The sequence below is a fragment of the Megascapheus bottae genome, chromosome 9 (genome assembly GCF_031878675.1).
Source record: "Megascapheus bottae isolate mThoBot1 chromosome 9, mThoBot2.hap1, whole genome shotgun sequence".
NCBI classification, from domain to species: domain Eukaryota; kingdom Metazoa; phylum Chordata; class Mammalia; order Rodentia; family Geomyidae; genus Megascapheus; species Megascapheus bottae.
The window spans coordinates 109,588-135,259 of NC_143517.1; the positions used below are offsets into that span (position 1 = coordinate 109,588).

The 25,672-nt window shown below is 35.4% G+C and overlaps 1 protein-coding gene across 1 annotated transcript; it reads right to left on the minus strand.

The window, feature by feature from the left end:
* Positions 1–685: 685 nt before the first annotated feature.
* LOC150058667 (uncharacterized) lies at positions 686–25,152 on the minus strand. Its single transcript, XM_090339660.1, has 11 exons — positions 24,905–25,152; positions 22,347–22,461; positions 22,028–22,201; positions 19,272–19,378; positions 14,613–14,826; positions 8,515–8,670; positions 7,571–7,765; positions 3,990–4,262; positions 2,622–2,719; positions 830–1,073; positions 686–721 (listed from the first exon to the last, which is right to left on the minus strand). The coding sequence occupies exons 1-10, from the start codon at positions 25,150–25,152 to the stop codon at positions 830–832; spliced, it is 1,824 nt and encodes a 607-aa protein (XP_090195786.1). The 3' UTR covers positions 686–721.
* Between the last annotated feature and the right edge of the window lie 520 nt (positions 25,153–25,672).

The window sequence follows — 25,672 nt, forward strand, 5'->3', positions numbered from 1 at the left end:
GTATGTTATGTTTTTCTTTTAAAAAATGGCTAAAACAGGGGCCAGGAGTTTGGCCTAATGATGGAGTGCTTGCCTAGCATGCACAAAGACCTGGGTTTGACTCCTCGATACCAAATACATAGGGAAAAAACGCTGGAAGTGGTGTTGAGGCTCAAGTGGTAGAGCTCTAATATTGAGAAAGTCCAAGGACAGTGCTCAGGCTCTGAGCTGGCAAAAAGCCCAGGACTGGCAAAAAAAGGGGGCTAAAATATAGCATAAAACAGATGAATCATAACAAGGTCATTAGATTACTTAATTTATAACAGTTAGGTCATATTCCTTCAAATTATAATCTTGGGCGTACTGTTCACTCCATACAACTAGTGTTAAACACAGGAAAAGTCAAAATTAATAAAACAAATGATAAATGTCTATGTTTTTGGAGGTCTAATTTTGAATTATTATAGGATGGGAAGCTGAGATGGTATTGCAAATCTCTAACACTACAATGCCAAACCAAGGAATATTACTTAGAAGTTACTTTAGAACATTTCAAAGATATCTTTAGTGTAGAAAGTCTTATTTATTCTCTATTATCTCACTTAATTGTACTTTTTAAAGATAGTTGAAACATTTTCAGTTTAATTACATTTATTGAATCAAATTATTAGCAAATGAGCATCACTTGAAATGGAGAGGTTTTGTTGATTTGTTTTGCTTCTTTCTTAAAACAGTTTGGAATCTGCATATAACACAAATAAGTCAACTGTACTTCTCAATGATTCATCAAATTAAAAAATGAAAGCATAAGAAGCCAGAAACCCAAAGTGAAAAAGATAATGTAACTTACTTAAAGTTTTTTGAGAAAGGCCTCCATTTTCGCAATTGCAGATCTTACTTTTGGACTCAAATTTACTTCCTGTTCTCTCACTGGAAAACTTGTGCTAGATCCCAGAAAACTATGAGAATCTTTCCTAGAATATTCGTTTAAGAAAGTCCTGGTACCAAAAATTTCTGATGAAGTTTGAAACCGCTCATTTTTCAGATGAAGCTTATAATTTTCATCCTCTAGTCTCTTAATAATTCTTTCAGACCTGCAAAAGGCAAACACCCAGGAATCTGTCTTTCCCTGAACTAAACCAAAGGTATTTGTGGCTTTAAAAATGGGCAAAGATTAATCTTTTATAATAAAAAGCTTTAAAAAAAGAGCTAAAAATATTTGTCATAAGACTAAATTTAAGTTCCATGAGATCATATATTGACATCCGCATTGATTAAAGAATGGCAACTATAAAATTGTAAACTTGTTCTAAATAATCACACACACACACACACACACACACACACACACACACACACACACACACACTCCTTACTAGCAAGTTAATTCAAACTAGAGGGAAGAGAAAAGTGGCTGTCGATAATGTCTGGCTTAGTAGTTATTGCTTCTGCCTTCTGATAGGGCTTCACTTAAAAGATTCCTCGGGAAAGTATTGCTATGTCAGATGATCTCTGTTAATTTATGTGGTTATAGTAGAAACTTTTATATGCATAAGTACATTGAAACAACATATGGTATTTCTTAAGTATGAGTTTAAACCACACATAATGAGCATAGATTATTTGTATTAAGTAAAACAGTTCAGAGATTACAAATATCCAACCAAGACATTTGCAAGTATTTATATGTTCCTTTAGATATCAAGCTTTTGACTTGAGAAATACAGAGCAGCAGTTCTGATGGAGAAGATAATAAAGCTGGCAATAAAAAGAACTAAAGCTGCCTTTGGCAACTGACACATAGTATCCTTATACCAAGTTTGAGACCTGCCAATTCTGTCTTCCCCTCCCAACCTCCCTTTCACAGAGACAGGGAATTACTTTTAGTGCTTTACAAATTAAAAATTCCAGTCTTTCCCTGTATCAATTTGATGGGTAGTTTGTCCCTAGGGACTCTTCAGTGTGAAATCAAATCTCCCAGTCTAGGAAAGGCAAATGGGTCCAAAGGCAGATTGTGCCTTCAGTGGGAGTGCTAGAATAGAGGTGGTGCTAGAATCTTTTTTTTTTGCCAGTCCTGGGCTTGAGCTCAGGGCCTGAGCACTGTCCTTGGACTTTCTCAAGGCTAGAGCTCTACCACTTGAGCCTCAGCACCACTTCCGGATTTTTTCTATGTATGTGGTACCCAGGAATCGAACCTGGGTCTCCATGCATGCTAGGCAAGCACTTTAACCACTAGGCCAAACTCCCGGCCCCATGGTGCTAGAATCTTTGCACTGATGGTGCAATCTCCCAAAAAACATTGGTGAACTTTAAAGTTTCTGTTAAAGGAACACTGACAAGTAATAATATAAAAACAATTAACTAGAAAGATAAGTAAATACTTATTGGAAAATTAATGGGGAAAACCACTTAGATCAAGAACAATACAGAACAACAAATAAAATCCCAAAGCAAAACAAGAAGAAAGAGAAACTGTTCTGGACTATTAATTTAATAGAAAGTAAAAGTATTCATAGCGTATTTGAAAATTGTATTGTATAGGTATGGTTTGCTTCCTAGTAATCTCATGACTCTATCATATCAAAACTATGTTTCACAGTCTACTTAAAAGTTTCATTTATTTTCTATGATTCTAGACTTACTCCTGTAGTTTATTTGACAATTCAAAGATTTTAGATTGTTGTGCTTTCACTGCTGATTCCCAAAGAGAGTCTTGATAGTCTCTAGTCATGGATTGTTCCTAAAGAAAATATAAAAGATCGTTAAATCAATATTTCTTGGACAATTTTTCTATATCCCTCCATACAGATTCATATCACTGGCATAGAACATTATTAAATATTTTAAAGCTGGTGCTAGAATTTAAAGCACATATCACTTTAAGATGCATTTAATCTAAATATTAAATATTTGAATCTTTTTCTCTTGAGGATGACATTAGGTAAGTACTCTGTATCATGTACAGTAGTATTGATAAAACCTAATAAAATAGCAAGACCAATAAAAAATTTAAATTGAAAAACTGAACTTGATAAAAGTCTATGAACATCTTAAAACTTTTTAAAAATTATTTTGTCAGTTGTGGATCTTGAATTTAGTGCTGAGCTTTTACACTCAAGACTAGCACTCTACCACTTTGAACCACAGCTTCCCGCTTTTGATTTTCTGGATGTTAAGTGGAAGTGAGACTCATAGACTTTACTCTCTGGGCTGGCTTTGAACAGTAATCTTCAGATCTCAACCTTTTTCATATCTGTGATTACAGGCATAACCCACTGGCACCTGCTTTGCATGCTACCATTTGTATGAATTCTTTTTTTTCTACAAATTTGATTTTATGGCAACTAGTCTTCAAAAATGAAGTCATTTTTACAAGATAAAATAATGGCATTTGCAGGGAAGTGGATGAAACTAGAGCGAATCATATTGAGTGAGACAAGTCAAGAGCAAAGGAACAAAAGGCACATGGTATCCTTAATATGTGGCTATTAGACTCAAATAGTACAAGAGCAAGGACTCAAAAGTTGCATACCCAAAGCAGTGGACATGGTACTGGAACTATAAACACAACTACATAGACATAAAAAGTTATGACTCTATAGACATAATGTTTTACTACATAGATTAATATGTATCTATGACATGCAAACCCTCAACCTAATTTTGATTATGTTCTAAAATCTAAGTGTCAGTGATTGTATATATAGAGTCCCTTCTTGAATACTTGTTTGTTAAACACATCATTTGAAATATGATGTAAAAATCAATGTTAATAAATTCTTTAATAAAAAAATGAAGTCATTTTTAATAAAAAAGAATATTCTCAAATATAAATGTACTTACAATGTTGGTGTAATATAGAATATATAGTATGATATAATGTTGCAATATTTAGTAGAGAAACAAATTGTGTAATATACTACTAGTAAAGTATATAAATCAAAATGTATAAGTCCAAAATACAACATCTATTAAACTGTTTTAAACATATTACAAATAAACATATTCACCTGTAAAAAGCTGGACACTTTTTCTAATTGTTCTTTTACTTCCCTTTCAGATTTTTGTTTGAGGAATATTTTATACTTTTCTAATATAGACAGTGTGCACATGTAACTCTCATTTAAACATTTTAGGTCTTCTTTCAGCTTTGTATTCTCTTGGGCCTGTGAGTTGTATTTCCTTAGCAGGGACTCTAATTGCCCTTTGAGGAATGCATTTTCATCTTCCAGCTGCTGACATTTGCCAGATTCAATCTGTAATTTTTCTGAGACAGTAGAAAGCTGCATAATACATAAGCATAGGTTAGAAAAGAAAAAAGTCCAAAAATAATTACACAAAACCAATAATAAATGTAGTCAGATAGTCCCCTGAATTAGTCAGAAAAATCAATGAATTTCAAATGACTAAAAAGTTAAAACACATTTCCCACATTGATTAGTATTATCATAACACATTTGTGCTTGGTCTTGCACTTCTCTTTCCTCTGTTTCATGTTTTTCCTTCATAAAAATGACACTAACTCCAATCTTAGAAAAGTTCAATTCTACTTAAAGATAGTGCAGTATATGCTGCCTAAATTATAAACCTTTTTTTGAAACTTTAAGTGTTTTTTAATGTCAATCTAAATTTCATGCCAGAAAACAATGACTCTTGACAAGTAGCTATGAATGACATGTCCTACTATAGAAGCTTAGATGTATAATGCACCCATAGTTTTCAACAAAATTGACTGAATTCTATAACACGATTTCCTAATGCATGATTCTTGTTACAAAAACCAAAATAATTGTAAGCAAAAACAGTAAGTATATAATGGTAATATTTCAATAACACCAAGTTGTGAAGAACTTTCCTTTGCATATATTGTTTAATTGGTGAGACAATTCTCAAACTTCTCTGCATATTTGTGGGTATTCCTCTTATAATTTTACATGATGTGAATAGGAATTACCCTTAATGAATCTTCCTTAGTGAATAGGATGTGGTGAATCTGCTGTTTAATTTCAAATGTTGAATCAGAAAAAGTAAAATATAAAAACTGACTTTCATTAGGAAGTTTGCCTTTAGAATATCACCACCACACCATGAGGAAGCCCACATATTGATTCCAATAGCTGCATTCAACAGCTGCTTCATCATCCAAACATGAGCAAATAAGCCCTTTTCAGGTTCAAGTCCAATAATGAAGAGGTTAGGGAAACGGGCTGACCTCACTTTTGTTGATTAAATTCCAAAGTAAACACAGTAATGTTTACTACATCCTACATTAAGAGGTTGCCTGAAATTCTACATTAAGAGGTTGATTGTTCAAAACAACTCTAAGATTCGACCTCACTCCTGGTAGAATGGCCAGGATCAAGAAATCTAATAACAGATGCTGGAGGGAATGTGGCCAGGAGGGATCACTACTACACTGTTAGTGGGAGTGCAAACTCATTCAACCACTATGGAAAGCAGTATGGCAGTTTCTCAAAAGACTAAATATAGAACTCCCCTATGATCCAGAAATTCTACTACTTTGCATTTATCCAATCGTCCAGAAATAAGGACATACTAAATCCACTAGCACAACGATAATCATTGCAGCACTATTTACCATAGCAAACATATGGAACCAACCTAGATGCCCCTCAGTTGATGTGGTATTTATACACAATGGAATTCTATGCTGCTAAAAGAAAGAATGACATTGCCCCATTAAGAAGGAAATGGAGAGACTTAGAAAAAATCATATTAAGTGAAGTAAGCCAGACTCAAAGGAACATAGGCACAATGGTTTCCCTCATTTGTCATAATCAGTAGAAACCTTGGGCTCTCCTATCAGAGATTCACAATAGAACAAAATCTAGATACATAAGGCCATACAGTATGACGCTAAATGTAAGGACCTCCAGAATATAGAAACAAAAGCCATATAATGAGTGATTGTTGTCCTTAATGTACTATGTTATCTCTCATTTCTTTTTCTGTCCCTTGGTTATCTCATATTGTTACAGTATTTCACCTTGTTAACTGATATGTTTTTATATATGCTTAATTGATTATTTGAAATAGGATAGGGAAGGGGGAATCAAGAGGAGTGGGGGGAGAGGGGAAGGGAAATGGGGACCATGACATGAGAAAGGTATCAATATTTGTGAAGTTATGTACCTTCTGTCTATTAATTACAATAAAAATATATGAAAAAAGAGGTTGATTGTTATAGGTAAATAAATGGTACAGTAATTCACAATTAACATAAATAGAAATCTATAGTCTGTCAGATATCTTTATGCCAATAAGTAGTGTAAAAATATAGATACCTAGTACACACAGAACTATGCTAACAGTTACATTTGTAGCTTCTAAACTACAAGGGAGGGAATGTAACAAAACCCACAGCTCACAGCCAGATTTAGTCCGGTGGACTCACTTGATTTGTTTTCCCTTAATTTCAAAAATATTCTTTATGCATTTGTACAAAAGGGCTTCAATTCATGCTACCAATTGATACGTACAAAAATAACTTCATTAATGTCACTAGTTATATTTTCCTTCATCTATCACAAACATAACTATCTCTTTAATTCCTGTTTTCTTCTGAAGCTATAGAAATCTTGTTAACTAAGAGATTTTGGAGAGAATAAAATACCATCCTCCAAAGCTAAGACATTTGGCTAAGCTTGGTTAGTGATCAATCCATTGTGCATATGGAGTTGCCATAATTCCCCCCATTCGAGTGGTCCTTTGTGGAACTTCAGACCCTACTGTGATATTTTTTTTTTCTGTGATGCTGCTTGTATTGTTAGTTGTCCAATACCAGAAAACTGGGGCATTCATCCCTACATGTTGACCTTGGCATTTAGTAGAAGATTAACACTTGGAACTGGTTTGGACAATCTCCTCATATTTGAATAAATTCTTAATGTTTGGTGCTATATCTAGACTATCAAGAAAACAAAAAACACAGCTGGGAGCTGTGGCTCATGCCTGTAATCCTAGCTATTTGGGAGGTTGAGATCTAGGGATCACAGCTCAAAGTACACCCAGGAACTAAAATCTGTAGGACTCTTAACTCCAATTAAGTGGTGCTGTGGTCCAAGGGGTAGGGCAGTAGCCTTGAGCTGAAAACCTCAAGGACAGTGCCTAGGCACAGACTGACAAAAAAAAGTTAATAAATGAAAAGGAAGGAAGGAAGAAGGAAAGGAAGAAAGGAAAAAAAGACAAAGAAAGAAACAGGAAGGGCTATATCTCAACAAAATAATCCATTTACAGTTAAACCTTTACAAGAAAAAAAATGAGTGAGAATTCATCAGAAAACAACATAGACAAAGCCGCGCACAGTGGCTCACCCCTGTAATCCTAGCTACTCAATAGGCTAAGATCTGAGGAGGGCGATTCAAAGCCAGCCAGGCTTTATATATGTATATATAATTTAGGAATATATAAACCTCAAATTAAAGTTTAGACTAGTATGTAGCTATTTTATTTATTTTATTTTAAATCGTTTTGTCAGAAAGGAGTTAAGTGAAATAAAGTGCCATATTAATACAATTGTGTAACATAAACAGTAAGTCTAAAGAGTCACAAATGTTTTGTACCATTCTACCTTAGCAACCTCTTTGACATATTTCTTGTTCTGAATTTTTACAATGCGTATTTTTTTATTCAGCTTTGTAATCTCTTCTGTTTGTGCATCATATTTGCCTTGCAGAGATTTCATGAACTGTAACTGCTCTATGAGGAAATAATTTTCCTTTTCCAGCTGTTTACATTTCAAATACTGGGTCTGCAGATTTTCATCCTGCATGATGAATAAGTATAGATTGATAAGGAAGTAAATTCTGTGGCAGTAGTTTAACACAAAACCAATGGTATATATTGTCAGATTTTTAGAATGTGGTTCCTTGAATAACTCAGAAAAATAACCAGTTTCAAAGTAATGTTTATTCATTTGATGGCTGGATTAAACACCTATTTTATCCTTCAAACGTATGAGGGAATAAGCCAGCTGTCAGGTCCAAGTCATCCCAGCTAATACAAAGTGTAGAGAAACTGGCTAAGCTCATTGCTTTTTATTAAATTGCAAATTGTGAACACTTTACTAATGAAACTCTCATTGGGAGAAGTATTATTACTTGTAAACAAATACAAAGTATTGTTACATGTAAACAACACAGTAATACACAATAAATATGAAGTAACGATCAACAACCTGTTAGATATCTTTGTGCCGGGAGGCAGTATCAGATGAACTGAATATGCTCACAATTACAATCTAGCCTCTGAACTACCAGCATACTTTCAGTTACCAATTTTTTTTTTCATGGTCCTATCTTCCTTCTCTTAACTCTCCATCTAAAAGAATTAAAAGACTTTGTCACTACCTTATTCAGTGTCCTCACTCTTTTCATCTAGCTTATGATGAGTGTGAAGGAGTACTCTGGCCAGCACAGTATAGAACAATAAGTCTAAAGAGTCACATACATTTTGTGCCCTTCTACCTAAGCCACTTTTTCTCATCTCTTTTTTTTTTAATTTTACAGCACTTACTTCTTTTTCCAGCTTTATACTCTCTTCCAACTGTGAGTCACTTTTACTTTGCAGAGACTTCATGGACTGTAACTTGTCTGTGGAGAACTTATTTTCTTCTTCCATCTCTTGCTTTTTAGAAGATTGATGTTCCAATTTTTTCGAGACACTCAAAAGCTGCATGATAAATAAACATAGGTTGGTAAAGAAGAAACTCCGATGACAGCAGTTTAACACAAAACCTGTATTAAATATAGCCAGATTCTTAGAATGTGTTTCCTTGAATAACTTAGAAAATAAACCAGTTTCAAACCACTAGAAGGATTAAAACACCGTTGTCTTCACTGATCATTTTATCATAAAGCATTTGTGCTTGGGCTTGCATTCTTGTTTCATATGTTCCACATTTTCCTTCATAAAAAGCCTCTGATTCCAAGCTTAGAAGAAGCCAATTCTGCCATAAGACCCTTCAGTAAAGGTCCTTTTCTAATCTTCAAGTGTTTATTTATGTTTACCTGAAGATCATGCCAGAAAATATTGCATTCCAATAAGGAGATATAGCATGGCTCAGTACAAATGTTCAGTGATTTAATCCACATATTTTTGAACAAAATTCAATAACAAAATTCAATAGATTCAATAACACGATTTTCTGTTCATCTGATTCTTTTCAGAAAAATAGGGGGCATTCTAAGCAAAACAGGAAAAAATTGACACATTTCTTCTTAAGTCTGGCCTCAGAATTTATACCTGAAACTCAGTGTTGCTGATCTTTCACGTATACCTTGTCTTTCTACCCTGAAAAAGAGAACTATTCTTTATCCTAGTGATAATAGTGGTCTTACAGTCCATTTGCCTGGCAACATTAACAGGCCTTTGTCTATTTTTCTCTGAAATTTTTACTTAATTTATAGGTTGAATTTAAATTTAAGAGACAGTTATTTTGTATTAATGCTGACACCTAACATGTGGGTTCTCATATAGAGAGGCTGAACAATGGCAAACAGAGGGTCTCTGCAATAAGTTTGCTTGGGTCTATCCAACTTGGTACAATCACAATCAAGATGATAGCTGGTGAAAAGACAGAGAGACTAAGGTACTAAATCTGCAATCAAATTTTTCCTGGTGATTTTAGGACTTCGTGTCTTTAATTTTAAAAATCTTTATTTATGTAGAAGAGTTTCAACTCAAACTATAAATTTATGGGTACAATGACTTTTAATCAATGTCACCCCTTCCATCCTCCTCCCCCATGTATCCCATCCCCTTCTCAATGAACACCTACTTTCTTTTGCAGCTGTAGGGCTCTTGGTGTTTAAACGACTTTGGAGGGAAGGACACAGTCTAAAAAAGCCATAACACTTCAACAAACTTACTCTACCCATTTGGATAGATTCTTTGTGGAACTTCAGAACCTAACTTGGAGTGAGTGTGTGTGTGTGTGTGTGTGTGTGTGTGTGTGTGTGTGTGTGTGTGTGTGTGTTGGTCCTGGGGTTTGAACATTGGGCCTAGGTGTTGTCCATGAGCTCTTCAGATCAAGGCTAGAGCTCTACCACTTGAGCCACAACACCACTTCTAGTTTTCTGGTAGTTATTTTGAGATAAGAGTCTTACTGACTTTTGTGCTAGGCCGGCTAGATCTCAGCCTCCTGAATAGCTAGGATTACCTATGTGAGCCATTGACAACCTGGTGAATAGTCTACTGTTATATTAATTTTCTATGTTATTGTTTCTGTTGTTCAGTATCCCAAATCAGGAAAACTAGGATATTCATCCACACTTGTTGCCTTTGGTCTTTGGTATCAGTTTCACATTTGTTGGAATTGGTTTGGACAATTCTCTTATGCTTAATTGGGTTCTTAATGTTTAGTTCCCCCCAAAAAACCCTCTGGGACACAGTTTGCCAAACTGATCCACTTAAAGTTAATGGCTTATAAGAAAATAGAAATTTTTCATAGATCAAAATAGCTATGCTACCAAAGGTGATCTTCAAATTTCATGTGATCCCCATCCAAATCCCATTGGTTCTCTTCACTGAAATAGAGAAAACAAAACTCATACGGAACAACAAAAGGCCTCAAACAGCTGAAGCAGTTCTGAGAGTGGGGGTGGAGAACACAATAATGTTTGTTACCACCAGACCTCAAGCTCTACTAAAAATAATTTGTACTGTTACAAAAATAGGCCCAAATATCAATGTAACAGACTAGAAGATCCAGAAATATAGCTATATACTTATTTTTTAAAAAAAGAAAATAGAGATTTCTTCACAACACAACTTGCCCTATGTATAATATATGCAATGAGGAAATATAAATTGTAGTAAAACTTTAAATTATATCACATTTTTTTTCTTTTTTTCATATATTTTTATTGTAATTAATAGAAGGGTTACATGACATTTGCCAGATAGATGGTGCATTAATTCCCATACATTGATACCCTTTCACATGTCTTGGTCCCCCATTTCCCTCCCCCCCTCATCTTGTTTTCCCCCGTTCTCTATCCAATTTCAAATAACCAAATACAAATATATCCGATATATCAGGTAACAAAGTGAGATAGTGTAACAATATGAGATAACCAAGGGACAACAAAAGAGATGAAAGATAACATAGTACCTTAAGAACAACAATCATTCATTATATGGCTTATGTTTACATCATATTTTAAATAACAAGTTTAACAAACAAGTGTTCAAGGAGGGAAACTCTAATTACAATCACTGGGACTTAGTATTTAGAACTTAATCAAAATTAGGCTAAGGGTTTGTATGTCATAGAAACATATTAATTTATGAAATAAAACATTATGTCTCGGTTTTTATGTCTATATAGTTATGTTTATATTTCCATTACTATATCCATAGCTTTGGGTATGCAGTTATTGAGTCCTCGCTCTTGTACTCTTTGGATTTAATAGCCACATATTATATCACATTTTATATGTTAAATTATTCTATAAAAAGTAGCAAAGTGGGGTAAAGTTCCATATTTATGTAGTTTCATAACATAAAATGTTCTACTAAATAGCCACAAATGTAACTACTAGTACAAAGTGAGTTAAAGGCTCTGATGAGCTACATCTCAATACAGATAGCTTCAGCATCTGGCAAGACCTTAGTAATCATAATAATGCAATGAATGGCAGGAACAACACTTAATCTTAACAACGCTTGGAAGAAGCAGTTTTTCTAATGATGTTTATGTCTATATTAAATTTCTAGAGAATAAAAATGTTCCTTTGAAAAGAGGAATGAAAACTCTTCTTGCCTTGGACAAAATAAGACAGTAAATTATGAAAGGCAACATGAGGCCATGAAAGTTTTACAGGGAAGCAGAAGACTGAGAAAGTATTCAACTAGAAACTGGGGTTATTTCACAAGAAAAAATGTAGAAGAAAAACGGATAGAATATTGCAAAGGTTCATTGAGTCCCATGCTAATGACTACTTCCTCAAAAATAAGTGCCGCAATTCCATAGATGTTTTCCGTTTTCTCTACGAAAGGGCAGTGTTTCTAGAAATTTGGCATAACATTAGGTGTGCCAGTAATGAATAACTTCCCTCTTCCTTCTTCATGTGGGGAGGAATTGAGCCTGGGGGGGGCTTCCTAGTGATGGAACATCTTGCTCTTATACCTAGACTTGTTACTACTGAAAATAAGAAAATAACTATCAAGTGGTGACAAGAATTATAAATGGGATGAAGATAAAAATCATTGTGGGCAGAAGATCACATGTTCTTCCTTGGAACATAATCTATTATATTGCATCCATTAATACAGAACATGTAATGTTGATATAATAAATTCATTGAGATACAGTGACTCTATGTGACTTTCAACAGAAAAGAGCAAGAAAGGAAGAGACAGAGAGAAAAGCATTCTGTAGCAGACTTCTTGCCCTCAGTACCTAACACACATGTTGTGAGGAAATTTAGGCACAAAGGAAGCCTAAGTATTCCCTTGAGAGTTTTCAAGATACTTAGACATCTTAACATCCAAACAGGGGACAGTAGCACTCAAGCATAGATATGGGAGAGAAAAATCTTCAATTGACTTCAGCCAAGCAGTTTTCAAGCAATCCCAAGAAGGAATGGCACTATTAAAAACTTTCATTAATAACCCACAAATTTATGAAGAAAAGCAAGTTCCTTGAGAAAGTATACTTTGGGTAAGGTTTAGGAAAGTTATAAACAGAGAAGAAGATTGAACAGAGAAGAAGATTGAATATTCCCAGTTTATTCAGTTGTATTTAATAAGGACAATTATTTAATATATTTTATTGTAATTAATAGAAGGGTTACATGATATTTGCCGGATAGATGGTGCATTAATTCCCATACATTGATACCCTTTCACATGTCTTGGTCCCCATTTCCCTCCCCCCCACCCCTACCCCTCACCTTGTTTTCCCCCCTTCCCTATCCAATTTCAAATAACCAAATACAAATATACCCGATATATCAGGTAACAAAGTGAGATACTGTAACAATATGAGATAACCAAGGGACAGCAAAAGAGATGAGAGATAACATAGTACATTAAGGACAATAATCATTCATTATATGGCTTATGTTTCTATATCCTAGAGATCCTTTCATTTAGCGTCCTACTATATGGCCTTTTGTATCAAGGTTTTGCTCTATTGCAAATCCCTGCTAGGAGAGCCCAAGGTTTCTACTGATTATGACAAATGAGGGAAACCATTGAGCCTAAGTTCCTTTGAGTCTGGCTTATTTCACTTAATATAATCTTTTCTAAGTCTTTCCATTTCATAACAAATGGGGCAATGTCATCCTTTCTGACAGCAGCATAGAATTCCATTTGTACAAATACCACATCTTGTTGATCCACTCATCAACTGAGGGACATCTAGGTTGGTTCCATATCTTTGCTATGGTGAATAGTGCTGCAATGAACATTATTGTGCTGGTGGATTTAGTATGTCTTTGTTTCTGGATGATTGGGTAAATGCCAAGTAGTGGAATTGCTGGGTCATAGGGGAGCTCTGTTTAGTCTTTTGAGGAACTGCCATACTGCTTTCCATAGTGGTTGAATGAGTCTGCACTCCCACCAACAGTGTAGTAGTGATCCCTCCTGGCCACATCCCCTCCAGCATCTGTTGTTATTAGATTTCTTGATCCTGGCCATTCTAACTGGAGTGAGGTGGAATCTTAGAGTTGTTTTGATTTGCATTTAATAAGGACAAATTTTAAAACCACTTTTCCTATTACGTTTTTAACCTATACCTGATTTGAAAATGAGAAAATCATTATTGTTCTTTGGAGTTACCCTGCGCTGAGTGCAATTCTAACTTTCCTAGTAACTATTTCACTTCAATGCTGTATAGAAATACATTATCCACATGCTTTACCTTTCCCTATATTTTGTGGCTTTTCTGTCATCCTTTTCCCATTTCTTTAGATTCTAACACATTGCATTCTCATCGACAATTCTGGTTTCCACTTCTTGGTGTCATCTTAAATAATAAAATCTTAAACAACATTCCTTGGTAGCCATGATAAAACAATGACAAAAAAGGCATGAATGATTGCATGGCCAGGGATGTGGGAGCGATTCCATTTGAAGTGAGAGGATAGAGAGTCCAAACTGGTTCTGAATTTTAAAATTATTGACATTTTCTCTGCCCTCCCCAATCACTCCAGAATGTGGGGAAAGGAATTCCTCTCATGAAAGAGTCAGAAGAGAATCACTCTTTTCTGTGGTCCTTGGAGCCCAGGACAAGGGGAAGTTTCAAAGTGGTCTCCATCAGGGAGTTTTGTCATTAGCAATTTGGTTTAAGGAGTTAGAAGAGGTGAGGAAAAAAGAGAAATTTCTTGCAGCTACAAACATTCTATTTATCTTTATAATTTTTATGGGAGTCACTTCAGTGTGAAGACTTCAACTAAGGTGACTAGCTCAACTAGGGATAACTTAAGTGCATAGCTAATAGTCTCATGCAGGTTATGTTGATCCCTATGAATCTGACATTACATTGGGTGTATGGAATTTTCTAGTTTCAGGAGTGATGAACCACTGGGAGGTTCACCACCAAACTTAGTTCTTCCTATCATTTAATAAAGTTAGAAATGTGGCAGCATTAAAGAAGATTAATTTACCTCACTCAAGTTTTCTCCCAGAATGCTCAATTCTGTATTTGCTGTCTTGACATCAACTTCAAGTTGTCTTTTTAATTTGAGTTTGTTGTTACTTTGTTCTTTTTCTGAAATGAACTCTTCCTTAATATTTGCATGAGATGGACCAGCTTCTTTTTTCTTGCTTTCCTGTTGTTCTGGGCATTTTTTGTGGATAAGTGGGATCATCTTAATATTTCTATCAATACAGGGAAAGGTCAACTTAGTGAGCTCACTTTTCAGATTTTTCTTATAAAGTCTGGATATTCTGAAGTGTTTCCCCTTTCTAATATTTCTGATTTGAACTGGTTATATTTTTCAAGTTGCAACAAAAGCATAAAATTTATGTATATGTATAAATATAACTCAAATCCATTCTATTACTTGACAACCTTTGACTACAAGTAAATATTTAGATATTTCTTCTCTACAGAGAAGAAATTTTGGCGTTATCCAGTAATTGATATATTACAAACTGAATTTTTGAATTGGCCTTACTTACCCTATTTTTTTCAATTTTCAATGTTTTTTAAATTTTATTGTCAGAGTTATGTCTAGAGGGGTTACAACTACATTCATCAGATAGTGGGTACATTACTTCTTGACCATTGTTACCCCTTCCCATGTTTTTCTCCCTCTTCCCCTCCCCTCACCCCATCCTATTCATTTACCCTAATTTCATACAAGTAAATCTAAATTGAAGTGAAATAATTTTCAAAAGTATTTGTTACAAATAAGTTTATGATTTGACCAGAAACACACTTTTTACCACCATGTGCTATGTGACATTACTATAATTCAAGACTAGTCAAAAGGTGCTATGTTGTTATACAATTTAGAACAATTTTAAATCCCTTTAGTAACATGATACATTTCACTAAGTACCATTCATATTTGAATTGTTATTTACATATAAGAGAAAAATGTTGAAATCTCTTCGATAATCCATTTTTTTGTGGGTTGTGGGGCTTGAACTCCCCTAGGCGCTGTCCCTGAGCTCTTCAGCTCCAGGGACACTACCCTTGGGCCAAGCCCCACTTCCCATTTTCTAGAGGTTAATTGGAAATAAGAGTCTTAGGTCTGTTTGTGCCCTGGCTGTCTTTTGAACCTTGATCCTCAGCTCTCAACCTCCTGAGTAGCTACGATTACAGGCATGAGCCACCAACCCCCCCCCCCCTTTGGGAATCCATTTTCATTTCACATTTTCTATTTTTAGGTCAATAATATTAAATATATAGACTTAACTGGTGGTTTTGTTCAATGGTAGTCTGCTGGCTTCCCAATATAATATACAATAATGCACATTCAACACTAGCACTGAAGAAGTTCTACCAAAATAAAATTTGGGCTTTAGAAAAGTTACCATATAATCATACACTTTGGTAAAATTGTAAATTTATATTATCTTTCTGAGAACAGTTAAAAATATATACATGAACTACTTTGTTAAATGGTAGAAAAATTCAGTACACATCCAAAAAGATTAAGAAAAGTAAGAGAAAGGGTAGGTTGGGAGCGATGGGTGAGAATGTTGATCAAGACCTATTGTATTTATAAACTTCTCTGGTGAATGGCACTCCTTTGTACAACTAAAACTACTTAAAGAATATCAAAATATTACTGATGAGTTTGTCTCTCTGGATTCTGAGTGTTCTTTAAATTCTGGAAGTTCTGTTTAGGGGCTACACTTAAAGCTCAATTTGAAAACAGAAAATTCACAGCGAGGTGGATGTAGCTTGGTAATTTTTACTACTATGGAAGAAAAATGGCTTGATGGGCCACACAAAATTAGGAAAGGACTTTTGATGATCTACTTTTGGTGAACAACACAGGACCAAAAAGGAATAAAAGACTTCTGATCCTGATCTGGCAGTTTTAAAAAAGGAAACTTTTATCTCTTTTTATAACAGTATTTTCGCTTCCTTGTTCATTTAGGAATAGACTTATATTTACTGGCAGAAAAGTTAAGCAAATCTGTAAAAGGATAACATGTCTTGGCGGTCCAGGCAAACACAAAAAGTGCTGTGCAAGCAAGATGGGTTCATTTTTGTACTATAGAGAAAAAGCCAGACAGTATAGAAGTATAGAGAAATCTGGAAGTACCAGAGAACAAAGCAGAGTGTTGTTGCTGTGGTGCAGTGACCTTGCATAAGATCTGGGTGGTCTGGAAAAAGACCACTTTGTATATTTCAGGGAAAATCACAGATCTGAGTCAGGAAGGACAGTGAGATACCGTAACATATTCATTATTAAACTGCAAGATCATTTTGAAAATCAACCCTGCAGTAACAGAACAAAGAATTCCACTTCTCTTCTCATACCTCATCTGACTTGATCATCTTCCTTGGATTTAAAGAACTCTCAAAATTCTTGGGAAATTCAAGAAGATTGTTATCTAAAACTCTAAGAGACTGAAGTATGATGTTAGGCTAACTTGGCTATGTTCAGACAGAAAAAAGCTGTGCCATTGTTTGCAACTCATGCATTGGAAGTGCTTATAATTTGATTTAAGACTGTAAAGATCTCTTGGAATAAAAGATCCTAAACTAGGAGCAGAAACTATACATCAGTACATGTTCATAATATATGTAGGACTATTAGTTCAATACCACTGAAAAGCAATTACTGAAATGTAGAATCTCATACCCATTGCTATGTCCCACTATGCTAGCCTTTTGCCAGCTGAATTCACTAACTCTTCCATTCTAAAACTAACTGAGGTAAAGAATGAAATACAACCCAATGTAAATCTCATCTAAAATTATGTGTTTTAACCTTCAAGGAAATAAAAAGTAGCATTATCATAGGACCTTAGTTAGTGCAACCACAGCAATAATCAATTCTGATGGTGCTGTCCATCCAATGGCATCTCTAGCAGAGATGTCAATACCTTGCCCAGGAAAAATCCTGATTACATTCTGAGATGCACAGTTTATGGTAAAATTGAGGGCTATTCTAAAATAGTAATTTATCTTCATACTTTATACTTAATATACTTACTAATGCAACAGATGATGTTCCTATTTGTGAACATTAGAAGATTTCCACATATTAACCAACATTAATTATTCAGAAGTTCAACTATTCATGTTTGTGTATTCTCATCAATGGCAAAACAGAAAACCAATCCAGAAACATCTCCCACAACAACATTTTGTGGTAGTAATTAATTCTATTTAAAACATTTTGAAGGTATTAACAATATTGAGATCATTACCTAAGAGAGATAAATATTTAAATGGAAATGTTCTTCATTTCTTCTCACTCTGATAACATATAATACATAGTAATCTAAGAGTAAAATGTGTACAATCTCTTTGCTGCCCAAATCACTATTATCAGTTTGGAAAGTAATGTAAGGAGAATTAGGTCATAGTAATTTCTGTAAGAAGGTAATTAAGTGAGCGGCTTCTAAGAAGTAAAATTTATTCTATGTGTTCAATTTTCCAGCAGCTGACAAAACACATTAACCCCTTTTGAAAATTAGGAAACATAGATAGTAGCTCCAATGTCCATGATCAAGCAAGTGTGAAATCTATGAACTAAAATCTCTTATTTGTATGAGTTTATAAACCCTGTCTTTCCTCTCTTTATCACTCAACAATAAACTATATTCACTGAAGGAAAAGTTTCACTTCTTTCTTGCTCTCATGCAAATTAAAATAAAAATACATTATATCACACTAGAAATCAAATATTTTAAGGCATGTTAGAAATGAAAGAGAGAAACAATTGAATGGTGTGTGTAAAAATAGTTTCTAATCTGCTTGTGAAAATATATTATCAATAATCTAGACAGATGTGTCCTCTAAAACACAAAATGCTTTTGGAGTTTCAGTTTATTCTTCATTTGGCATTTGTAAAAAAACACTCGACATTAACAATGATGAAAATTCCATGCAATTGTTAAGAATTTCATTGTGAACCCAAGAAGTAAACTACAAATATGAAATATTAAACTATTTGAACTTCTTTTAAGAATACAAAGCATCAATGTATACTTTGGGTATTATAAATCCTCCCATGCAGTATAAATTCTATGATAATCTAAAATTTGAAGTATTAAAACTTGATTTGAGCATACAGTGATTCACATCTCTAATCCTAGCCCCTCAGGAGACTGAGATCTGAGGATCGTGATTTGTAGCCAGCTTGGCAGAAAAATCTGTGAGACTCCCCAGTTAAGCACCAAAAAAATCCAGAGATGGAGTTGTGGCTCAAATGTAAGAATGCTAGCCTTGAACAAAAACAAAAACAAAAAACAGGTCCTGGGTTCAAGCACAAGGAACAGGATACCACACATAAAATCCTTGAACCCAAGATCTGCTATGCAAGCAACCTACATGAGTCTTGATCTCAGGCCCTTTTGCTTTCTTTCCGTTTTGAATAGTGTTTCACTGTTGCTTCCTACAGAGCTGGAATGGCAGGTTCATACCACCAGGTTATCTTGTTTCAGATTGTGGATTCACTTACATTTTGCCAAGGCTGAAACTGCAATATTCCTAATCTCTACCTCTCCATTAGCTAGCAGAGTTAAAAACATTTAATCCTGCAGTTCCCTTGGTAGGTTTTATTCTGAATTGAGTGATTGCTTCCAATCTAGAAAACAAGCAAAGTCATGAAAAACTGATCAAATAGTTTTACCTTTCCATCTTATTCACTTCGTGTTCATTTACTTCGCCCTTTGATGATATTTCTGTCACCTGGTGTCTACATTCCTTTTCAGCAGTGATAATTGCTGAAAGGTCATCCTATAAAACAGTAAAAAAAAAAAAAGATACTTACTGTAGATTCTATTTCCCAAGAGAACTGGAAAATTCAACGATAGACCCTGTGTGGGTAAACACACACTATAGAGAGTAAAACCCAGTAACATCATCTTTGTTACTCTCTGGCCTCCTGCCTCTAGCAAAGCCTCCTCACCTCCCACAGATAATGGCCTCATAAATCCTAGTACACTCTAAAAATCACTTAGAAAAGTACTGCTTCCTTAAACTTCAGTTGCTTCGCAGCATTTGTCATTCAGTTCATGTCATGCTTCAGGGCTTAGGAATGTCCTGATTGCCATTATAAAAGAATTCTGTAATTCTGGCCAAGAAACGAAATTTAAAATGCTGTATGATAACTACGTTTTATTGAACTTTCCTATGCTAACTATTATATAATCTATCTGTATTTAATTACTCCAGGTAAATGCAGGAATATTTTCCTAGGTCTTCTAAGTACAAACTATTAAAAGGATTTCCTCTTTAAGTGTTGGTTGCTCATGTCTGTAATCTATCTACTTATAGCTGTAAACTGTTGGGCAGATATCAAAACATCCCTGGGAAATAGTCTGTAAGAGATGCCAAAATGATCAGAAAAAAGTAGGCTAGAAGCATTTCTCAAGTGGTGAAAATGTTAAATAATCAAACTGGCCAAACAAGCTAGAGGCATTTACCTCATATGCCCCGTTGCAGAAAAGTAAAAAAATTAATTCACTCATACTGGATTCTCCTACTTTCACTATCTGGTTTTCAGTGTTTAGCACTGCCAGGCTGATGATATCTGAGCTGTGTAAATATAACAGACAAAATGGGATGGGCTCTCATGGTTGAAATAATTTTAAAATGAAATTGGTTAATGTACAGATTCAGAAAACTCTGTTGATAACTGACACCTGATGAATGACCTGAGTATTTACAAGAAAGCTTGAAAGAAGACACCAATATATTTCTCACGATTATTTAAATGAAGTAAAGGAGTGTCTTTCTGGAATCCCAAAGACAAGACCACTAATATGCATTTCACATTCCAACAGATGAAACAAAACAAAGGAAAATTGTGCCAATATTGATGGGAAAAAAAGAGATTGCAAGAAAGTAACATATGCTCTGAAAAATTCTAAAGTTTTGAGTTCTGGAGTGTCATGTATTGATATGTACCAATCCAATGTCCTTTATATCTAGAAGTAGTATCTGAATCTTGAGGAAAACTTCACATATCCTGCCTAATAATTCTAAAGAATTTTCTGAATCAGGACACTAGAGGAGATATGGATATAAAATATTGATATCTTTCCGTTGGTCAGTGTGTAGAATAATTCAGCTTGAGAACTACAGGAGCAAACTAGAGAGCATTCTCATTTCTCATCTTCTGGGTCAATGCCCTTAATCCCTTGGTGATTCAACCTAAAATAGCATAGGGTCAGGGACAATAGCTCACTGAAAACTCAATTTACTTTTTCTGGGTAGAGCTAGAGTAGGGACTACTCAATTCAATATGAATTCTATTCAAAATTGTAGACTATCTGCCACCTCTCAGAAAATATATTTTAATAATGAGAGCTCAATTTAGTTTAAGTTCTTTTTCTTTAGACAAGGGGTCTATGCCAAGGAACTAGTTTGCCTTTCCTCTGCATTTGCACAAAATATCAATTAAGTCACATAGTCTGGTAAAATGAAAATACTTCTAAAATAAACTTCTCAGCATATTTATATGGCAGTCTTTCACAAGCTGAGAATTTTACAAATCAAATGAAAAACTACTATATTTATACAAGACCAATATATATATATAAGCAATTAGTAAATTTTGTCCCAAAGTTGTAACATGACTACTTTTTTTGCCAGTCCTGGGGCTTGAACTCAGGGCCTGAACACTATCTGTGGGCTTTCCTCAAGGCTAGCACTCTACCACTTGAGACACAGCACCACTTCCAGCTTTTTCTGTGTATGTGGTACACTGAGGAATCAAACCTGGGTCTTTGCGCATGCTAGGCAAGCACTCTACCACTAGGCCAAACTCTCAGACCAACATGACTAGTTTTTAATGTTTTCTTTCAATGACAACATTTTCATTTCCTCTGACAATTTCTGATCCATTGCTACTTTGGTAGCAAAACAGTGATAGAACTTAGTGATAGTACTTATTCTCATCAATATATCCAAGATAATATTTCCTTTCTCAAATTATTTTATACTTTGGAGCAAAACAAAAGATTTTGGCATAAAAGAATCTGAATAACAGGAATATTTTCTTAATCTAATTTAGGTTTCACAAATATTTGCCATCAATACACAGAGAAGAGATATATCATCTCCTGATTCCTTCAAAGTATCATTTTGTCTAAGGAAAAATCTTTCACAACTAAGGTCTTTCTAATTATTTTGTTTGGAGATTGCTTCAGCACAAAAGATGAAAAATTAAGTATTTCTATATGTGCATGGAATATATATGCATATACAAAGTAACATATATCCATACCTATTGGGTTATATAATGTCCAGTATGTTTATGTCTTGTGGAGATATGTGTATTTCTATCATAATTGAAACATATATGTAGATAAATAGATAAATGGATAGATGTATATATAATAAAACTTGTATTTCAAACACTTAAATTGGGGTGATGTATACCTTTTTAATGTTGTCCATATTAGCCCCATATGAAATCAATTTAGCAGCTATCTTCATGTTCCCCACAGAAATAGCATGGTTGAGAGCAGTGTTGCCATTGGCATCTTTCCTATTTGGATCAGCACCATATTTCAGTAGAATATGCATACATTTCTCTTGCTGACATTGGGAAGCCTGTTAGGATGGTATCAGGGAATGGGTGGTCAGTTTACAATATGTTTTGCCAGTTCTTTCTCATTAAACATGGAAGTAAATTTATTGACATTTTAGTAGTGCAAATCAAATCCATCTCAGGTGAAAATTATTTGCTACTAGTTACCTTCATCAGAGCTGTGTTGCTGTCACTATCGTAAGCATCAATGTCACAATTTCTTCTCAGTAGGAGCCCCACCACTTCCGGATGCCCATAGGCACAGGCAAAATGAAGAGCAGTCCTGTGAGGATGAGAGGGCTTGTTAGGACATTATAGAAACTGATCTGAAGTCACACCCTTATTCACATCAGTGTAGACATTAATCACCATGTAATTTGCCTGTCTTCAAAGCAGATATTCTTTCTTTTCTTTTTTTTTTCAGTCTGGGGCTTGAACTCAGGGCCTGGGCACTATTCCTGAGCCTCTTGGGGCTCTAGGCTAACGTTCTACCACTTAGGCCACAGTGCCACTTCTGGTTTTCTGGTGGTTAATTGGAGATAAGAATCTCACAACTTCAGTGCCCAGGCTGGCTTTGAACTGCGATCCTCAGATAGCCACCTCAGTACCTAGGATTACAGGCACGAGCCGAGCCTCTAGCACCCAGGTTACAGGTATTCTTTTCTGAAGAAGTCTAATGCATATTAGTTTTTATGTCATATGACTAAAGTAAGAAAATCCTAATTGTTTGTATGAACATGAGTGTCTGTGAGTGTGTGTATGTGTTCTTGAGGATTTCCCTGGATCCACTACATACAAGGAAACCATGAACTCCATCACTGACCTGTATCTCTTGCCCAAAGTTACAACTTTATACATTTTATACATGAAAAATCAGTACAACATAGTTAGATCTTTTTTGAGATCCTAACACAAAAACAGTTGTAAGATTTTATCATTATTATTATTATTATTATTATTATTATTACTACCTACAGGCCTATGTATCCTCTCAGTCAAATAATACAGATAAACTTGTTGGAAGGTATGTTTTCAATAGAGTTGGCAACATTTTAAAGAGATTCCTAGTACACAGACTAAAAGGTAAGAATGTCCGTTAAAATGAAGATATACCAGGCAACAAATATATAAGTAAATATTGGAAATATTTGGCGAGTAAGCTGTTCTTTTATTTTGACATTGTATAACTAATGATTTTAATTTTATCTTCCTTTTTACCTTCAGCTTAGAGACTATCACACTTCGTAGCCTGTGTTGCCTTAACCTTTCTATCTTCTTATGTCAATGTCTTAGTTACTGGTTCCAGGATACATTGCAGAAAAAGCTCTGTTCAGGTAAACTAGTGGCAAACCTTCTGTCTAGCCTGCACCAGGCTCTAGAACTGCCAGAAGGAAACAAACAAAAAAGCCAGGTGCTTGTTTCCTAAACATTGACAGTCTTTTCCACTAATGATTAAATCATGTTTTCCTATTAATATAGTCTAACTAATGGCAAGTTCTAAATCCTCATGTCTATAAAGCATTTCTAGCTTTACTTTTTCACTCCACTCATTCAACTGTTTCAATAATAGACCATTATTTTGGGAAAACAATGGCATATTTGAGACAGATAAGAGAAAATTTGTATTCCAGATATTTTATTACCATCATTCTCAAAGATACAAACCAGGGAAACTTAAGAAGTCAGTACCAGTCAACCTCTCAAATCTTGGGCAATGTGTAATATTGTTAGTTCACTGGTGGATAACTGACCAGGACACAAAAAGTTCCTACTAGGACAAAAATGGGTCATCTAGTGGGTGCCCTGTGAATGTGGCAGTAGGTGGATCTGGAAATCATTTGTGACTGCCTAAGCAGGGCCTTGTCTTGGCTGATTGGCTGACTAAGCTGAGCCTGGTAGCACCACCTAATCAGAAAGCCTAGACAGAATACCAAAACACTACTGAATGGTTGAAAATTAGGGAAGGAAAGGGCAACAACAAAATGGAGAGACCAAAGGCAAAGGATGAGCTAGTGTAACAGTGATAATCACAAGACAGTATGTTGGAAATTAACTTCACAACGTGGGGGCGGGGGAAATAGAAGGAAAATGTGGGAGGGATAACAGTGTTCAACAAGAAATATACTCACTACCTTACTATGTAACTATTACTCCTCTGTACATCACCCTGAAAATACAAATGAATTAAAACAGAAATAATGGATATGACTTCCCATTTCAAACTTTCTCTGCATACCCCCTGTACAAACAACACATACATTAGTGTGCGCTGGTGTAAGAGAGTACTGGGTTGATTCCAAGAACTCTGAGCTCAGTGGAAGATACGCTATGGGAAACAAGTTCCTCTTTATGGACCTCTCTTCAGTGTCTAACATTAGGCTATTTAAACTGTGCATGTTAATCCAATGCTGAGTCCACTTTGTATCCTCCCTTTTAAGTAGTTCGTAAAGTATGTATAAGAGGAATTATAAAGGGAACCACATGCTCCTTAATTTTGATCTTGAGTTGCATCTCATTAAGGAGACAGCGTGGGACCTCTCTGCTTCCCAGGTACCCGGGTGCTACCTGGGTACTGAGGAGCCCAAAGTCGAAGACAGCCTAGCTTCCCTGGAGAAGCAGAGCCCTGATCTCCCTTTCCTTCCTCTTAGCACGCCCCTGGAGGGGCAGCTTCATCCACCCTGCCAGGTTTTCCGGAGGCCCCCAGCCCCTCATCCCAAGCTTCTAACCTGTTGTTCTTGTCTCTATCGTTCACGTTGGCTTTCCCACAAGAGAGCATTCTGCGCACTTTGGCCACATCACCTGCACTTGCTGCCTTGTGAACCTTTTTGATAGCTTTGTACTCAGTGAAGCTTCTTGGAGAGTCAAAGCCTTCAATATCTTCAGTCTCACCCCCACAGCACAAGAACTTCCTGCGGCAGTGGGTAGTGGAGAAAGAGGGCTCCGGGTCCCAGGACCCCAAACCAGAGTTCTTCATGGCTGAGGCTTCTGGCCTTACAAACTTCTTCCCTTCCCTTTTTCTTTTAGAAGACTCTAGAAACCAAATACTACCAGTTTTAAATTCGCCAACCAAACCTGTCCGCAGCTTTCCGAGACAGCAGTTCAGCGGATCAATACTGGTCAACCGGCAGGTACTTGTTGCCAAGCACTGCTCTAAAGTAGGTGGGAGCGCATGCTGGTGTGCGTTCCGCTCAGAACCTTGGGAGAGACCACGAGCCAAGAGAGCTCAACATGCTGGTGCAAGCCCCAGACCGCTCAAATCTCAGGACAATGTCCATGTCACACTTAGCCCTGACAATCCTGTTCATTATACTAATATAAAAGAATTCTGAGGGTAGAGTTCCACTTACATACTTTTTCTCTAATAAACCTGTTATTAATTGAACAATTAAAATACAAAAATAGGTGTTTAGCACTATTTCTGTTTTTACAAATATAAGCTGATATATCTGCTTTTAAGATTTCCTGCAACAAAAGCCAGCAAAGAGCTACAAACT

Excerpts from the sequence above, each read along its gene's own strand:
- LOC150058667 (XM_090339660.1), bottom strand. The coding sequence starts at position 25,152 with ATGAAGAACTCTGGTTTGGGGTCCTGGGACCCGGAGCCCTCTTTCTCC. Across the intron at positions 4,263-7,570 it reads ATGTCAAAGAGGTTGCTAAG|CTTTCTACTGTCTCAGAAAA; the intron begins GTAGAATGGTAC and ends TGTATTATGCAG. Across the intron at positions 2,720-3,989 it reads AAGTGTCCAGCTTTTTACAG|GAACAATCCATGACTAGAGA; the intron begins GTGAATATGTTT and ends TATTTTCTTTAG.